Raw genomic sequence first — 18,325 nt, forward strand, 5'->3', positions numbered from 1 at the left:
TCTGTCAACCAAGTCATTCCTGGGCCATTCTCAGTAGGAGAGAAATTTTAGACTAATAATCTTGATTATATTGGACTTCCGGCACTTTTTTTTCCTCAACATCTTTAGTTTTTATTTGTAGACTGGATAGTAAGTATAGAACTATAGTGATTCTTCAGAATATTAAGAATGAATGCAGAAGATACAGCTGTTCCATGCCCAGACTCGTTCAGTGTCATGCAGTATGAGCACTAAGTACAAGCAGAACAGTAAACCAGTTACATACCTCTTAGCACAGTGCTCTGTTCAAAATACAAAAAAAAGAAAAAGATTTGAATCTTGATGGAATACTATTACAGTTTTCTATGTGAAAATTTCACTTCACAATTGTAGAAAACTCTCAGTGTTCCTATGAAGAATATTAAGAAACCTTAGTGGTAATTGGGAGAGCATTGTAGGAAGTGCATATATATAAAATGTTGGGTTGGTTTTTAAATTTTGTTCTGTGGATAGGGGGTGAGATGGATCCTCATTTTCCATAGTATTTTCTTTGCATGTGATTTTTGTGTTTTTTCTTATTTATGCAGAAATTGCCAGCAAACATTTTCGTTTTGCAGAGATGCTTTATTATAAAGTATTAGAATCTGTTATTGAGCAGGAGCAAAAAAGGCTGGGAGACATGGATTTATCTGTGAGTAAATAACCAATGTATTGAGCAGCACAATAAAATGTAGTTTCCTTTCAGCTCTACACACTAAAAAACAAACAAAAAAAACAGCCATTATTGAAGAAATAATGTATGGCTTTAGGGGAATAAGATTGGCATCTAAGGAAACTTGGGTTCCTCTTACATCCATTCCCTCACTTAGCGTTTCTCATTGCAGCAGGCTATGTATTATAATTTCTGTGGGTAGTAAGACTCTGTAGTCAAGGATTAAAACATTCAGACTTAACCTTAATTGAGGTTTTTAAATAACATTAAGAGTTTTAATTCAAGCCTTATATAGAATAAATTGAGTATTGACAATGTAGGGCTTCAACATAAATATTCAACCACTAATCTTTGGCAAAAATAATTATTCTTCTTAGATTGTACAAGTGGTATTTACTTTTTTTATGTTAAACTGGTTTTTCAAAATTTTTATTGAAGTATAGTTGGTTTTCAATGTTGTGTTAGTTTCTGGTGTACAGCATACTGATACATATATATCTTCTTTTCATATTCTTTTTCATTATAGGTTATCACAAAATACTGAATATAGTTCCCTGTACTATATGACCTTGTTGTTTATTTTATGTATAATAGTTTGTATTGCTAATCTCAAACTCCTAATTTATCCTTTCCCCTCTTTCCTCTTTGATAACCATAAATTTGTTTTCTATGTCTGTGAGTCTATTTCTGTTTTATAAATAAGGTCATTTGTATCATTTTTTTAGATTCCATGTGTAAGTGATATCATATGATTCTTGTCTTTCTCTGTCTGACTTACTTCACTTAGTATGATAATCTTTAGGTCTATCCATGTTGCTACAAATGACATTATGTCATTTCTTTTTATGACTGAGTATTCCACTGTATACTACAACTTATTTATCCAATCATCTGTTGCTGGACATTTAGGTTGCTTCCCTGTCTTGACTATTGTAAATAGTGTTGCTATGAACATTGGGGTACATGTATCTTATCTTTCGAATTAGAGTTTTCTCCAGGTATATGCCTAGGAGAGGGATTGCTGAATCATATGGTAAATCTATTGTTAGTTTTTTAAGAAATCTTCATACTGTTTTCTGTAGTGGCTGCACCAAATTACATTCCCACCAACAGTGTAGGAGGGTTCCCTTTTCTCCACATCCTCTTCAGCATTTATTGTTTGTGGACTTTTGTTTGTTTGGTTTTGGTTTTTTGGGGGGGATAATTAGGTTTGTTTGTTTATTTAATGGAGGTACTGGGGATTGAACCCAGGGCCTTGTGCATGCTAAGCACATGCTTAGCCACTGAGCTATACCCTCCCCCCTTGTTTGTGGACTTTTTAATGATGACCATTCTGACTGGTATGAGGTGATACTTCATGGTAGTTTTAATTTGCATTTCTCTGATAATTAACGATATTGAGCATCTTTTCATGTGCCTGTTGGCTGCCAGTATGTCTTCATTGGAGAAATGTCTGTTTAGGTCTTCTGCCCATTTTTGGATTGGGTTGTTTGTTTTTTTGTTATTGAGTTGTATGAGCTGTTTGTTTATTCTGGAAGTTAAGCCCTCATCACTCGTATGGTTTGCAAATATTTTCTCCCATTCTGTAGGTTGTCTTTTGATTTTGTTACTGGTTTCCTTGCTGTGCAAAAGCTTATAAGTTTAATTAGGTACCATTTGTTTATTTTTGCTTTTATTTCTGTTGCCTTGGTAGACTGTGAATATTATTTACTTTTAATGACATCAATAAAAATAAATTTTTTAAATTAATTTTTAAATAACATTTTAGAGAAAATTGACCAATAATTATTCTAACTTCTTGTAACTATTTACACTTCTTTTTTTCTGTATGAAGATATGGCTGTATACTCAGCCATAAAAAGAACAAAATTCTTCCATTTGCAGCAACATGAATAGATCTAGAGAATATAATGCTTAGTGAAATAAATCAGACAGAGAAAGACAAATGCTATTTGATATCACTTACATATGGAATCAGAAAAATATGTAAAACAGAAACAGACTCCCAGATGTAGAAAATAAACTTGTGGTTGCCAAAGGGGAGAGGAAAGTAGGGAGGGACAAATTAGGAATATGGGATTAATAGACACAAACTATGTATAAAATAGATAAACAACAAGGATATCTTGTATTGCATAGGGAATTATAGCTATTGTCTTGTAATAACTTATAGTGGAGTATAATCTACCAAATTACTGAGTTACTAGTCTATACACCTGGAACTAATATAATATTGTAAATCAACTGAACTTCAATAAAAAAAATATGGCTGTATGTGGTTGTAGGAATTTAAAAGGCTGTTTTAGGACAATTTTTTAATTTTGAAACATATACAGAAGGGTGAATAAAACATCGCTTCAGTTTAGGGGCAAAAAAGAGTATATGAAAATTTCTGAATACTCACCTAAGAAACTTATTTAAACATTTTCTTATTGTAATAAAATATAGATAGCATAAAACTTACATTTTAAGCATTTTTAAGTGCAGAATTCAATGGCATTAATAAGTACATTCACAATTTTGTGCATCCCTCATCACTAGCCATCTTCAGAACTTTTTCATCATCCCAAGCTGGAAGTCTATTCCCATTAAACAATGACTCTTTATTCAGCCCTCCTTTCAGCCCCTGGTAACCTCTATTCTACTTTCTGTCTCTATGAATTTACCTATTTTAGGTACCTCATGTAATCATACAATTTTTGTTCTTTTGTGTCTGGCTTATTTCACTTAGCATGAAGTTTTCAGGGTTCATCCATGTTGTAGCATGTATCAGAATTTCATTCCTTTTTAAGGCTGAATAATATTCATTTTATTTACATATATACATATACACATATACATATATATACTACATTTTGTTTTGAATATTGTTCCCTGTGCTGTACAGTAGGTCCTTGCTAGTTATCTATTTTATATATAGTATTATGTATCTGTTAATCCTATACTCCTAATTTATCCCCGCCTCCTCCCTTTCCCCTTTGGTAACCATAACTTTTCTGTGTCTGTGAGTCTGTCTCTGTTTTGCAAATAAGGTAATTTGTATCAGTTTTTTAGATTACATATATAAGTGATATCATATGATATTTGTCTTTCTCTGTCTGACTCAATTCATAGTATAATAATCTCTAGGTCTATCCATGTTGCTGCAAATGGCATTATTTCATTCTTTTTTATGGCTGAGTAGTATTTCATTTTACGTGTTACCACATCTTTATCTAGTCATCTTTTGATGAACATTTAGATTGCTTCCATGTTTTGTCTATAGAAAATAGTTACACTCCCCTTTTGACTAGTGATATTGACCATCTTTTCTTGTGTTTGTTGTCCCTTTTTGTATCTTCTTTGGAGAAAGATCTTTTCAAGTCCTTTACCCATTTTTGAATTGGGTTGTTTGCTTTTCTGTCATCAAATTGTAGGAGTTCTTTATATATTCTGGATATTAATCCCTTATCAGATACATGATTTGCAAATATTTTCTTCCATTCTGTGGATTGTCTTTTTATCTCATTATAGTGTCCTTTGATACACAGATGTTTTTAATTTTGATTTTAATTTTTATCTGCTTTTTCTCTTGTTACCTATGATTTTTGTGTCCAGGTAACTTCTTAACTGAAAAATAATACTTATGTTTATGAACATTAATAAGCAAAAAAAAACTCATCTGTGATTATGTCACCCCAAGATAAACACACTAACTTTTGGTCCATGACAGTCTGCCAGTCACCTGCCTTCCTCTGGCTATCTTTTTTATAACAGTGGCTTCTTACTATAAATACTGTTTTTGTAACATCTTTCCACATAATTATTCTTCTGAGCATCAGGATGTATGTATACTTTGGTTAGGGATATAATCTTTTTTATTAGCTATATTCACAATAGGTGAGATTTTTCAGAGTTCTTATATATTCAGCGTCTGTTTTTTGCTAAAAAAAAAAGTGGCTTATTTATAACATTAAGAAAAATTTTATAAGAAAATAAGCACATATTCTCACTAACTCAGAAAATAAGACTCATGGTATTTTTGTTTAACTTGGCTAGGTATGAAATGCCTTGTTAGAGTAGGCCAGTGTTTCTAAATGTTATAACTTTGTGCTTTCTAGGGCATTCTGGAACAAGATGCATTCCACAGATCACTTTTGGCGTGCTGTCTTGAGGTCGTCGCTTTTTCTTATAAGCCTCCTGGGAATTTTCCATTTATTACTGAAATATTTGATGTGCCACTTTATCATTTTTATAAGGTATTTTTAAAAATCTGATACTGATGAGGAAATTGTAGATGAGATCAACGTTCTGTCGTTAGCTATCTAATTCATTTTACTATATAAGTACATATCGTCTATTTTTAATTACACATTTAATAATTTCCTCTCTAAATGGGGAGCAGAGAAGAAACAGTCTTAAGAACTACATAAGTTCTTTTAATGTAGTATAAAGACCTATTTTGTGTAAAAAGTTTCATGTGATTCCTCCTTTTATCTGATAAAGGCTTTTAGAATACTTCCATTTTATGAGCTAAGATGGTTTTAGAAAAGTAGCAAACATATCACTAGGTAATCTTGATAGCAACCTTTTTTTTTATTTTATGGAAATTAAATGAAAGTGTCTTTCAGAAAGAATTAGACTTCTCTCCCACGTGTGATCAACAAGCGTTAAATCTGGTATTGTTTCCTTCTTGATATTGATTTAGTGTATGAGTTTGTCTTAATTCTCATACATAGTCGAAACTAATTTTTACAGTGGTGTAGATTAAATGTTCAGAGTTTTTAAATATGAAACTTTGAGTAATGTTTTTCAGTGTCAATAGACAGGCATGTTATTTAATTAAAAAATTTAGAAATGTATCATGATACAAAAGATTTTATATAATTCATACATGCAATGTAAATGATTATTTACAAAGACAATGAAAGGAAGAGCAGCTATTTCAAAATAGTACTGTTCTTTAAATTTGTAATTTTTGATAAATTGACTTTGTTGTTTCTATAAATATGTAAAAAAATTTTAAGTAAGTTTACACATTTTGCTTTTGCACTTAAACAATTTTCATGTAAAAAAGTTATTATTACTAAACAAACCAGGGCATTTTTGAAAATTTCAGGTGATAGAAGTATTCATTAGAGCAGAAGATGGTCTTTGTAGAGAGGTGGTAAAACATCTTAATCAAATTGAAGAACAGATCTTGGATCATTTGGCATGGAAACCAGAGTCTCCACTGTGGGACAGAATTAGAGACAATGAAAACAGAGTTCCTACATGCGAAGAGGTTTGTGAAAAGATCTTAACATCTTTCTGTGACAAAAGTATATCAATATCTAGTCTATTCATTATTCTCTTTCTCTGACTGCAGTTACACTTAGTATCTTCCTCATGAGTATGAGAGGGTAACAGCTGGGTTTGATATGGTACAATTACCCCTGTATCTAAGGGGGAACAAGAGTCAGACATAATCTGTGATTGCCCCAAGGTTTCACTGACAGTGTATTCAGTATTCTGTCTTGAGTTCCTAATCAAGTTCCTGTACCTTAGAATGGTTGATTGTCTAATTCTCCAAATTAGTAATGAAGGTTGATTTATATTTAGTATCCAGTCATTAGGTTTGAATTTTTTAAGCCTGCCAGAATTTTTTAACTTCAGTATGAAAGTGGAAAAGACAGCAGCTGATTTATTCTGGGTGGAATAACTGATGAGCCAAGATAGTTTTCTTTTTCCTTAGATTATTATTGTATTTCTAATTAAGATGCTGTTTTGAATAATGACATTCTGTGTGAACAATTCTTTATAGGTCATGCCCCCTCAGAACCTGGAAAGAGCAGATGAAATGTGTACTGCTGGCTCCCCTTTGACTCCCAGAAGGGTGAGTGAAGTTCGTGCTGATACTGGAGGACTTGGAAGAAGTAAGTCTAAAATACTAGGGGGAGTGTTTTGGGGCCCAGTATCTGGGGATTTAAATTCCATCTACAACTACAAGTGAAGTTAGTAGGGTATAGTGTACATTATAGTGTTACATGGATCACTTAAAAGTAATGCTTTTCATGAATGTTTAAGAACAGAGGAAAATGCATAAGACAAGTGTCTTTTAAAATAGAGTGTTGTATTAATGTGATTCCTAATTTTTAAGTGTATTTTTATCTTATAGAAAAGATACATACAAAAGGGTTGAAATGGAAAAACTGAACTATTAATAAGAATGATTATTGTTGGGTAATAGAATTCCAGGTGATTTCTGTAAATTTTTTAAGATGAATATGAGTTACTTTTAAAATCAGAAGGAACAGAAAAGCTTCTTAACGATGGAGTGTATGATCTAATGAGGTACAGATGAGCCAGTGAGGTAAGAGGACTGAATGGCCTGAGCATGTTTAGCTTTGACTCTTGTCAGTTGAGCTGTGCGACTCCAGTTAATATAATAGCATTGCTGGCCCTAAAATATAGGAAAGGAAAGTTTTGCTATTCTTCTGATTACATTTCAGGCAGCTCTTTATAACATCTGCCAGGTGCAAGGTTTAAGTTTACATACTTGAGATAAAACTACTTTTTAAAAAGCAGTTCTCTGCATCCCAAGAGTTCTAAATCCTTGGATGTCAATAGAAAGATATTCTTGTTTCTTGATCAGCGTTTTAATGTAATTGATAAGCACTGGCTGTAGAAGAAATATCAGTTTTAAAATCAGGAATCACTCTCTGTTCAGTGCATACTCAATGAATATGAATGATCTATATGAAAACCTCCTCATTTTTGAAAGAAGAGTCATATTGACTTAGTGGCTTAACTGTTTTTCTGCTTATCCACTCAGACCCATAGATCTGATAGCTGGTCTTTCTCAGTTCTATTTCTGCAGAGTTTTTCCTTCCCAAATCCATGGATTAGGACTTGACTTTAAACTGCATTTTTTTGTACTTACCACTTCTCCATTTTCATGAGGTCTCTTAATATTTTCTGAGATAATAATCAGAATGTATTCTTTCTAACACTGCATATTTGTTCCAGATATAAATATAGTAAATTTGTTTTTGTATCATTAGGAAATTGAAATGTTAAGCCACAGTCTGTCAGAACTACTCCTGTCAGTCCTCTTAGACCTCCCAACATACGTTTTCAATATTTAAATCCCACTGATGTGCAGTTTACAGCTGGACTTGGAAGAGGAAAAAGAATGCTTCTCGAAAATTCATACATTGGTGTGAATACTTAATAGACTAAGCTATAATGGTTAACAGAGTTTCTTGTTTGGGATGTTGAAAGTTTTAGAAATAGATAGTGGTGGTGGTTGCACATTGTGAATGTAAAGCCACTGAATTGCATACTTAAAAATGGTTAAAGTGGCAAGTTATATGTTGCATATATTTTACCACAGTAAAACAAAAACCTCATAATTGAATTGTACAGTTTAAGTGGGTTTTATATATATATATATATGAATCATATCTCAATAAAATTATTCTAAAAAATAAACTAAGATTAATTGAATCCAAAACATGTATCTCCATTCTTGCTGAAGAACATTATTGAGTTTTAGTAATTTTCTATATGTAAAAAATGACAAAGGTGAAAATTCATAAAATGGGGGAAACGCTCCCAGATGATACCATAGTAATAACAGGTCCATCGAGTCTTCTTATCAAGTAGTGGCTTCACAGTGAAGTCACATCTTACATGGGTGTTAGGCAGAAAGTAAATGTGGTAGAAAATAGAAAATTATTTAATTTGCCCCTAAATCATTAAGGTTCTGTGGTAGTGGAGAGCAAAGTCCAGTTTGATCTGGCAGAAGGTGGAGTGAAGTAGGGAGCACTGTGAGACAAAATAGAGAAAAATCCTCTAAGTATTGCTCTTAATAGTGTCAGTTGAATTTTCATTCAGTGAAAGTAGTTATGGTGTGACTCTTATAATTTTTGTTTTTAAATTATGAAGTATTTCAAACACTAATTAGTTGTGTACATAACAGCTTGGATAGAAGTCAGATCTGTCTCCTTGAGTTAACGTGTTTGTTTGGTTTATTTTTGACCCTAGGCATAGCATCTCCAACCACATTATACGATAGGTACAGCTCCCCGACAGCCAGCTCTACCAGGAGGAGGCTGTTTGTTGAGAATGATAGCCCCACTGATGGAGGGACACCTGGGCGCATTCCCCCACAGCCTCTGGTCAATGCCGTCTCTGTGCAGAATGTATCTGGGGAGGCTGTTTCTGTCACACCAGTTCCTGGACAGACTTTGGTCACCATGGCAACAGCCACTGTCACAGCCAACAATGGACAAACAGTGACCATTCCTGTGCAAGGTAAGGAAGGCAGAGTTGGATATTAAGTTCCATCTCTGTGGCATTTATTAGAAAGTTACCTGAGATTTGGCTGGAATGATGATATGAGACAAGATTGGAGAGGGGTGGTTTGGGACGGTGGAAATTGGAAACCTCTGCCTGGAGAATCATGTATTATCAACATCTTCTTTGTGCTTTTTTCCTTTGAAACAAACTTTAGGCATTGCCAATGAAAATGGAGGAATAACATTCTTCCCAGTCCAAGTCAATGTTGGGGGGCAGGCACAAGCTGTGACTGGCTCCATCCAGCCCCTCAGTGCTCAGGCCCTGGCTGGAAGTTTGAGCTCTCAACAGGTGACAGGAACGACCTTGCAAGTCCCTGGTCAGGTGGCCATTCAACAGATTTCCCCAGGTGGACAGCAGCAGAAACCAGGCCTGCCTTTAACCAGCGGCAGTATTAGACCCAGGAAGACCAGTTCTTTATCACTTTTCTTTAGAAAGGTAATTTTTCATGTACCCTTACCAGGTCTAGAGCTTGGGAAATATGAGAGATAAACAGAGTTTGAGATACTTTTATTTATCTACCAGGTTTACCACTTAGCAGGTGTTCGCCTTCGGGATCTTTGTGCTAAACTGGATATTTCAGATGAACTGAGGAAAAAAATCTGGACTTGTTTTGAATTCTCCATAATTCAGTGTCCTGAACTTATGATGGACAGACATCTGGACCAGTTGTTAATGTGTGCCATTTATGTGATGGCAAAGGTGAGTACCATTTGGAATATAAAAGGAAAAAGTAAAGATGCTGCTTTCTTATTCTCAGAACACATTTAACAGCTTTATTGAGATGTAATTCACATACCACCATATAACCTACTCGTTCAAAATGTACAACTTAGTGGATTTTGGTTTATTCATAAATACATGTGACATTCACCATAGTCAGTTTTAGAACATGGTATTCCATTGTATAAATATATATTTTGTTTATCCTTTCATCAGTTGATGGACGTTTAGATTATTTCCACTTTGGGAACATTTGTGTACAAGTTTTTGCATGGACATTTGTTTTTTGGGGAGGAGGCTAGTTGGGTTTATTTATTTATTTGTTTGTTTTTAACAGAGGTACTGGGGATTGAACCTAGGACCTTGTACATGCTAAGCATGACTCTACCACTGAGCTATACCCTCCCCCACTGCATCTTTTTATTTCTCTTCTGTATATTCCTAGGAGTGGACTGCTGGGTCACATTGTAAACTGTGTTTAACTATTTGAGGAACCGCTGATCTGTTTTCCAAAGTCACGGCACCATTTTACATTTCCACTGGTAGCATATGAGAGTCCTGATTTCTCCACATTCTCATCAACACTTTTTAACTCAACACTCATCAACTGACTTTTTAAAAATAATTTGAGGTGAAATTCACATAACATAAAATTACCCATTTAAAAACAAATGGTTCAGGTTTTGAAATTGGTAACTTTTGGTTTGTTTGGCTAGTCTAAATCTCTTGAAATTCTTTATGAATTTTAGAATCAGCTTGTCATTTCTGACTTTGTGTCACAAGGAAGTCAGGTCAGGTTCTGATAGGGATTGTTCTGTAGATCAGTTTGGGCAGTATTGCTGTCTTAACTGTATTTCACCTTCTGACCAGTGAACATAGGATTTTTTCCATTTATCTATGTCATCTTTAACTTCTTTCAACAATATTTTGCAGTTTTCATAGTATAACTTTTACACTTTTTTGTTAACTTTGTTTTCTTTTTGATGCTATTATAAATGCAGTTGTTTCATTTTTGATGTGTTCATTGCAAATGTATGGAAATACAATTGATTTTTATGTTTATCTCATATCCTATAACCTTGCCAAACTCATTTATTACTTCTAATTGAGTGGATTATTTAGGATTTTCCATGTACAAGATCATGTAATCTGCTTATAGACGTATTTGTTTTACTTCTTGCTTGTACTGGATGCCTTTAAATTTTTTTTTCATTTCTAATTACTCTGACTAGATCTCTGGTATTGTTGAATAAAAGTGTTGAGAGCAGAAATTCTTGCCTTGTTCTTGGTTTTAGGACGAAAGCAAAAGTAAAGTATGATATTAGCTGTGTTTTTTTTTTCATGGATGCTTTTATCAGGTTGAGGAAGTTCTCTCCTATTCCTAGTCTGTTGAGTGTATTTATCATGAAAAGGTGTTGGAAATAGATATGCTTTTTCTGCATCTTTTGAGATAATTGTGGGTTTTGTTTTTTATTCTATTGATATAGTGCATCACATTGATTGAATTTTCACACATACCATCCGTGCATTCTTGGTGTAAATCTCACTTGGTCATGGTATACAATTCTTTTTATATATTTCTAGGCTCAGTTTGCTATTATTTTGTTGAAGAATTTTGTCCTGCTCATAAAAGATATTGGTCTGTAGTTTTCTTGTAATGGCTTTTTCTGGTTTTGTTATCAGGGTAACATTGGACTCAATGCCTAGGGAAGTGTTCCTTTTTCTGTTTTTTGGAAGTTTGTGAGGAATTGGTATTAATTCTTCTTTAAATGTTTGGTAGAATTTAGCAGTAAAGCTCTTTGGGCCCTATGCTTTTCTTTGTGGGTAGTTTATTGATGAATAATTCTTTTTCTTGTTATGAGTCTATTTAGATTGTCTGTTTCTTCTAGAATCTGTTTTGGTAGTATGTCTTCCTCAAATTTTGTCTGTTTCCTCTGGGCTTTCTAATTTGTTGGCACACAGTTGTTTAAAATATTTTTTTAGTCATTTTTTTATTCTTTGTCAGTAGTAATTTGATAACCTTTTTATCTTGGCTACTCTTGCTGAAGGTTTGTCTACTTTGTTGATCTTGTCAAAGAGCCAGCATTTGGTTTCATTTATTATTAGATGCTCTAATCTTTATTACTTCCTTCTTTCTGCTTGCTTTAGGCTTAATTTTTGCTCTTCTCTGTAGTGTCTTAAGATGGATGGTTGAGTAATTAATCTTTCTTTCTTTTTACTATAGGCATTTAACAACTATAAATTTCCCTTTAACCACTGCTTTAGCTGCATCTCATAAGTTATGGTATGTTGTGTCTTCATTTTCACTCATGGCAGAGTATTTTCTCATTTCTCTTTTGATATGACTCATTGTTAGCTAGGTATGTTGTTTAATTTCCACAGTATCTGTGAGTTTCCCAAATTTGTTAATAATTTCTAGTTTCAATCCATTGTGATCAAAATTACACTTTGTATTACTTTAGTCCTTTTAAATTTATTGAAGCTTGTTTTCTAGCCTAGCATATGGTCTAACCTGGAGAACATTCACTGTGCACTTGAGAAGAATGTGTATTCTGTTATTGTTGGGTGGAGTATTCTGTAGATTATCTGTAAGGCCTAGTTGTTTAATGATGTTCAATTCCTCTGTTTCTTTACTGATCTTCTTTCTAGTTGATCTATCCATTATTGAAAGTGGGATATTGAACTCTAAATATTATTATTGAATTGTTTATTTCTGCTTTCATTTCTGTTAGTTTTTAATTCATGCATTTTGGTGTTCTGGTATTAGGTGAATGTGTGTTTTTAATTGTTAGTTTTTGATGCATTGGTGCTTTCATCATTATGAAACGTCCTTTTCGTCTCTAGTAACTTTTAGTTTTGTTTTAAAGTCTATTTAATGTGATATTTGTATAGTCATCCAGCTTTCCTGGGGTTGCTGTTTGCATGTTATATCTTCTTCCCCATCCTTTTCTTTTATATCCTTTTGTCTGTTTTAATCTACAGTGTGTCTCTTGTGGACAGAGTATAGTTGGATTTCATTTTCATCCAGTCTAAAAATTTCTGCCTTTTGATTGTATTGTTTAATCCATTCATATTTAACATTGTTGTTTTAACTGAATTTACGTCTGTTATTTTACTTTTTGTTTTTTATATATGTCTCATGTATTTTTGGTCCTCTATTGCTTTCATCTGCATTAGATGAATACTTTCTAATGCAGCATTTTGATTTCATTAATGACTTTTTAACTTTTTTTTCCTTAATGGTTTCTTTAGGGCTTACCATTTACATATTTTTTTCTTCTTGCTGTATTCTTTTTTTTTGCCCCACTTTTATTGAAAAATAATTGATGTATCACATTGTGTAAGTGTAAGGTGTACAATGTGATGGTTTGATACATGTATATATTGCATTATGATTACCACTATAGGTTAGTTAATGTCAATCACCCAACTACTTTTTCTTGGTAGTGAGTATATTTAAGATCAACTCTCTTAGCAGCTGTCAAGTATACAGTACAGTTTGTTAACTGTAGTCATCATGCTGTATATTAGATCCCCAGAACTTACTCATCTTATAACTGGAAGCTCGTATTCTCTGATCAACATCTCCCCCACTTCCTCATACATATACTAATTATGAAAAAAATCCATATATATTATGAAAAATATAGTTTTATGCAATTTTTAAAAAATTAGTTGTGAATAAACATGCATTTTATACTATCTTTACAATTACATAATTATCTTTACCAGTCCTCTTTGTTTTTTTGTTTATTTTGGTTTTTGTGTGTGGGGGGGTGGTATTTGAATTACTCTGTGGGGTCACTTTTAGTTTCAGGAACTTTCATTAGTATTTTCATGTAAGATGGTTCTGCCAGCAGTAGATTTCCTTTCTGTATGTTTTTCTGAGATTTTATTTCACTTTCACTAATGAAAGATAACTTTTCTGGATATTGGATTCCTAGTTATTACTTTGTTCAGTCTCGTAGCCTCCATAGTTACTAATGAGAAGTTAGTGGTTACTTTATTGGAGTTTCCTTGTAAGCAAAAAGTTGCTTTTCTCTTGATGCTTTCAAGATTTTCTCTTTGGCCTCCAGCATTTTTTTTTTAACTGTATGTCTGGGTATGGATCTCTTCACATTTATCCTACTTGGCATTCACTAAGATTTCTGGATGTGTAGATTAATATTTTAAAAATAAGTTTGGGAAGCTTTCAGTCTTTCTTTTTTTTTGCTTCTCTCCTCTCCTTCTGGTAACTATTTTGTGTATCTTGGTGTGTTTAATGGTGTGCTACATTTCGCTGAAGCTGTTAACTTTTCTTCACTTTTTTTCTCTGTTCTTTGGATTGCAGTCTCCATTTTCAAGTTGGCTAAATTTTTTTCTTTGCTAGTTCAAATCTACTCTTTCATTCCTCTGGTGAATTTTTTGCTACTGCAATTTTTTTTATTCCAGGTCTTCATTCAAAAACCATTTATTCCCTCTGTTGTTAGTGAATTTTAGTAGATTTTCTTGAATATATATTCATTTGTTGTATGCTTTTAGGACCATTGCAGATACTTTAAGTGGTTGTTTTTATATAATTTTCACCAGTTTCACAGGGGAGCACGTTCACAGAGCACCTCACAGAACTATGCTGGAAGTTAAATTCTCTCTCAAAATACTCTTGTTCTTTGCCAGGTCACAAAAGAAGACAAGTCCTTCCAGAATATTATGCGTTGTTATAGGACTCAGCCACAGGCCCGGAGCCAGGTAACTACAGTTTCCTCTCAGGGCTGAAAATAAAGGTTAAAATCTTTGATGAATACAAAAAGTTAACTTCAGTTGATTCTATGGCCTTTTCTCCAGAATAAACTAAGACTACTTTAAGCGAAACCTTTATTTTAATTTTATTTAATTATTGACAGACAGCTTCATATCCTGATTAGTTAAGCTCTCTTTTCCCCCAAAGGTAATAATGTGAAATATTTGATTCCTTCTTAATTCAGATAATCCCAAAATAGATTAGGAAGCTGTTTGGATTGTGTCACCTTGAATTCAGTCTGGTTGAGGAAACACAGTATTGTACATTTAACCAAGATAGCATAAAATGAAATCTTAAAACTCATTTTACCTTTAATGATATTCATGTATGTCATAGATGTAGGTGTATGTAAGATCTTTGTGTTTAACCTAGAATGACTTGATTTTATGGTTGGATACTATTACTGCTCTGCGGTATTATAGGCAGTATTTGGACGTTGAAGGCCCTGATGTAAATCCTGTGTTACTTAATAGATGTATCTATAACTTTCGCTCTATTTATTAACCTCCCCTGATTAGGACTATCACCATACGGAGTTGTGAGGATTAAGCATCATGTCAAGGTCATGCAGTCTAGGATGCACTCAATAAATACTAGTTTCTGTTCCTGTCTCATGATTTCTCTAAAGGTGTATAGAAGTGTTTTGATAAAAGGGAAAAGGAAAAGAAGAAATTCTGGCAGCAGTGATAGCAGAAGCCATCAGAATTCTCCAACAGAACTAAACAAAGACAGAAGTAAGTGTGATCTTTATGAACTCTTAAAAAGCAAAATTAGGACCTTCTCTCCTTTTTTTAGGCCTAGAAAACTAAGGATTACTAAATGAAATTACTGCTATAGAAACTATGAAAATATTTTATTGGCAAAATATTTGTTGGAAGAATAAACCTAATTCTAAATTTATAGCAAAGTTGTCTATCCTTTATCCCATGGCTTTGAGGCACATTGTGTACAACATTTTTTTCCTCCAGGGGAATTAGAGGTTAGAGAAGGCAGGAATTTGTTGACCTGAGTTCTAGAAAAATGTGACATGTCAACTGAAACCATGCTATGGAAATACCATCCCGAATTGATTTACACCACTTCATGCAGGGCTCGGGTCCTAGAAAACTTGGTGTAAATTAATGAAAACTACTCAGGAGGCCCTTGCTGCATGTAGAGCACGGTGATGAAGTTAGTACTTCATTCTTATCTGCACTTTGCTCCCTGGTATGAGGAACAGAGTGCCCATTTGCTGCCACTAAACAAGCAGAGCAGGTAGCTCTGTGCACCCTTGTCTTATTGGATTCTCTTTTTAAACACAGGGTGTACTTGCAGTCTTTCTGTTTAACACTCTTTGTCCCACGGTTGCAGCCAGCAGAGACTCCAGCCCTGTCATGAGGTCGAGCAGCACCCTGCCGGTTCCACAGCCGAGCAGTGCCCCTCCGACACCGACTCGCCTCACAGGTGCCAACAGCGACGTGGAAGAGGAGGAGAGGGGAGACCTCATTCAGTTCTACAACAACATCTACATAAAGCAGATTAAAACATTTGCCATGAAGTATTCACAGGCAAATGTAGTAAGTTCAGCGAGGACTATTTCATACTTTTTTCACTTGTGAGGAATGAGGAGTCACTTATGTTTAAGCTACTTCTTTGTAAACCAGTTTTACAAATAATTCTTTTGTTCAGTAAAACTAAGGAAGTCTCTAACAGAAATAATTTGCATAACCAGCATAATTTCTATTATTGTGAAGCATTAAACAAGAATAAGATGGTATTTGGATTCCCAACAAAGTATAGTAACACGAGACAAATTGCATGAGTTCAAATTGTCCAAAACTTGCCAGCTGTGGTGAGCTTGCAAGTTATTTAACTTTTTCTGTGCCTCTTGTTTCCTCTTAGAAAATGGGAATACATGTCCCTTGCTCAGAAAGCTTGTTGTGAGGATTGAATAGCATGATGTATTAAAAATGCTTTAAAAAGTGACTGGCACAAAGTCAGCACTTAAGTTTTGCTATTTGTGTGGTTTTCTTTAGGTTTAATTGTTGCTGTTGGGCCGTCACTGTCTACCATTCATTCCTAAAGCTGCTGGTTTATTACACCTCTTCACTCTTTGAATGAAAATAACCATTTTCAAAAAAAAGTACCTGGTTAGAAATCTTGTTTACCTTTCTTAGAAATACTGATTTTTTTTTTTTAACAGATGGATGCTCCTCCACTCTCCCCTTACCCATTTGTAAGAACAGGCTCTCCTCGCCGAATACAGTTGTCTCAAAATCATCCTGTCTACATTTCCCCACATAAAAATGAAACAATGCTTTCTCCTCGAGAAAAGATTTTCTACTACTTCAGCAACAGTCCTTCAAAGGTGAGCCTAATATAAATCTTGGCCTTTACTAACTTCAGAATGCTTAGGATTCTAGCAACAGGATTATCCAATTCAACATGAAAACAACCAACCAGTTTAGAAGTGGGCACAAGATTTGGAAACACTGCATCCATTACATGCCCATTAGAATGCTAAAATCTAAGAAAATGACAGTAACAAATCATAGAGATGATGTGGAGCAGTGGTAACTTTTATATATTGCTAGTAAGTACGCAAAGTGGTATCACAGAGCCATTGTACCTGGAAGACAGCTTAGTAGTTTCTTTTAAAGGATAACATATCTTTACCATATAGCGAGTAATCCCACTGCTGGGTATTTACCCAAGTGGAATGAAACTTAGGTTCTTACGGAAAATGTACATGAATGTTTCTAATGACTTTAGTCCTAATTGCCCAAAAGTGGAAAACCCACTTTAGCTGGTTAATGGATAAACAAACCTGTGGTACCCCCAGACAGGACTATTACTTTGCAGTAAAAAGGAACAAACTACTGATACACTCAGCAAAAAAGATGAATCTCAGGTGCATCAGTGCTTAAATGAAACACTAGATTCGGTAGACCACTTACTATATAATTCCACTTCCGTTGACATCCTGGAAAAGACAAAACTACAGGGACAAGGAACATCAGTGGTTACTTGGAAGTGGGTTAACTAGGAGTGAGGGAATTCTTCAGAATGAAGGAACTAGTTTATCTTTATTGTGGTGGTAACATGACTGTATGTGTCAAAGCATGCAGAACTGTCAGGCTTAAATGGGTGAATTGTAACTGTATGTAAACTTAACCTAACTTTTTCTGCACAAAACATTTTTTTAAGTGTCCAATTCAGTGGTTTTCAATCCTGCCTGTATATTATCACTACTTGGGGATGTTTCAAAAAAAAAAAAATCTAGCAAAGAATTGGGAATTTTTTCAGTAAATGACAGCAGTATTATTAGACTGTTGGAGAAAGACTTGCATCACAACTTAGTAGGTAATAGCTGAGATCAAGGAAGAATATTACAAAGCAAGAAGTACCTCAAGGTCCAGAACCAACCTATGATAACCTGACGTTTACACTACCATGAGAAAAGAAGTATCAGACACCACACAAGATCAAGTCAGATGATTAATCGTTAGTGACACTTGTCAGGACAGTTTCAGTGAATTGGTACAACTTGTTAATAAGTTACAATAATAGAGCTTATAGTAGTAAACAATTGGGAGGAAATAATATATTAGTAGGGGATTAAACTATGATTCAGATGTACCATAGAATATCATAGAGCAGTTAGAGAGATGGGATCCATATACACTGATATGAGAAGACCTAAGACATAATGTTAGCTGAACAAATATTCCAAATGGTACATAAAATGTACCATTTAAATATTTTTGAAACCTTACTTAATGCACATTACATTTCTAATGAGTGCATTCCTAGGAGAAGAGTAGACATCTACA

The 18,325-nt window shown here is 34.0% G+C and overlaps 1 protein-coding gene across 1 annotated transcript in view; it reads left to right on the plus strand.

Moving 5' to 3' along the window:
• RBL2 (RB transcriptional corepressor like 2) overlaps nucleotides 1-18,325 on the plus strand; it is a 42,251-nt gene that overhangs the window by 20,986 nt on the left and 2,940 nt on the right. The window contains exons 11-21 of the mRNA XM_032486323.1: nucleotides 567-670; nucleotides 4,792-4,929; nucleotides 5,790-5,954; nucleotides 6,474-6,585; nucleotides 8,699-8,968; nucleotides 9,168-9,448; nucleotides 9,536-9,712; nucleotides 14,390-14,461; nucleotides 15,142-15,247; nucleotides 15,864-16,069; nucleotides 16,696-16,860. Of these exons, the coding sequence (XP_032342214.1) occupies nucleotides 567-670; nucleotides 4,792-4,929; nucleotides 5,790-5,954; nucleotides 6,474-6,585; nucleotides 8,699-8,968; nucleotides 9,168-9,448; nucleotides 9,536-9,712; nucleotides 14,390-14,461; nucleotides 15,142-15,247; nucleotides 15,864-16,069; nucleotides 16,696-16,860 (1,796 nt within the window). The remainder of the gene's footprint in view (nucleotides 1-566; nucleotides 671-4,791; nucleotides 4,930-5,789; nucleotides 5,955-6,473; nucleotides 6,586-8,698; nucleotides 8,969-9,167; nucleotides 9,449-9,535; nucleotides 9,713-14,389; nucleotides 14,462-15,141; nucleotides 15,248-15,863; nucleotides 16,070-16,695; nucleotides 16,861-18,325) is intronic.

This window comes from Camelus ferus, chromosome 9 (assembly GCF_009834535.1).
Source record: "Camelus ferus isolate YT-003-E chromosome 9, BCGSAC_Cfer_1.0, whole genome shotgun sequence".
Taxonomy (NCBI): domain Eukaryota; kingdom Metazoa; phylum Chordata; class Mammalia; order Artiodactyla; family Camelidae; genus Camelus; species Camelus ferus.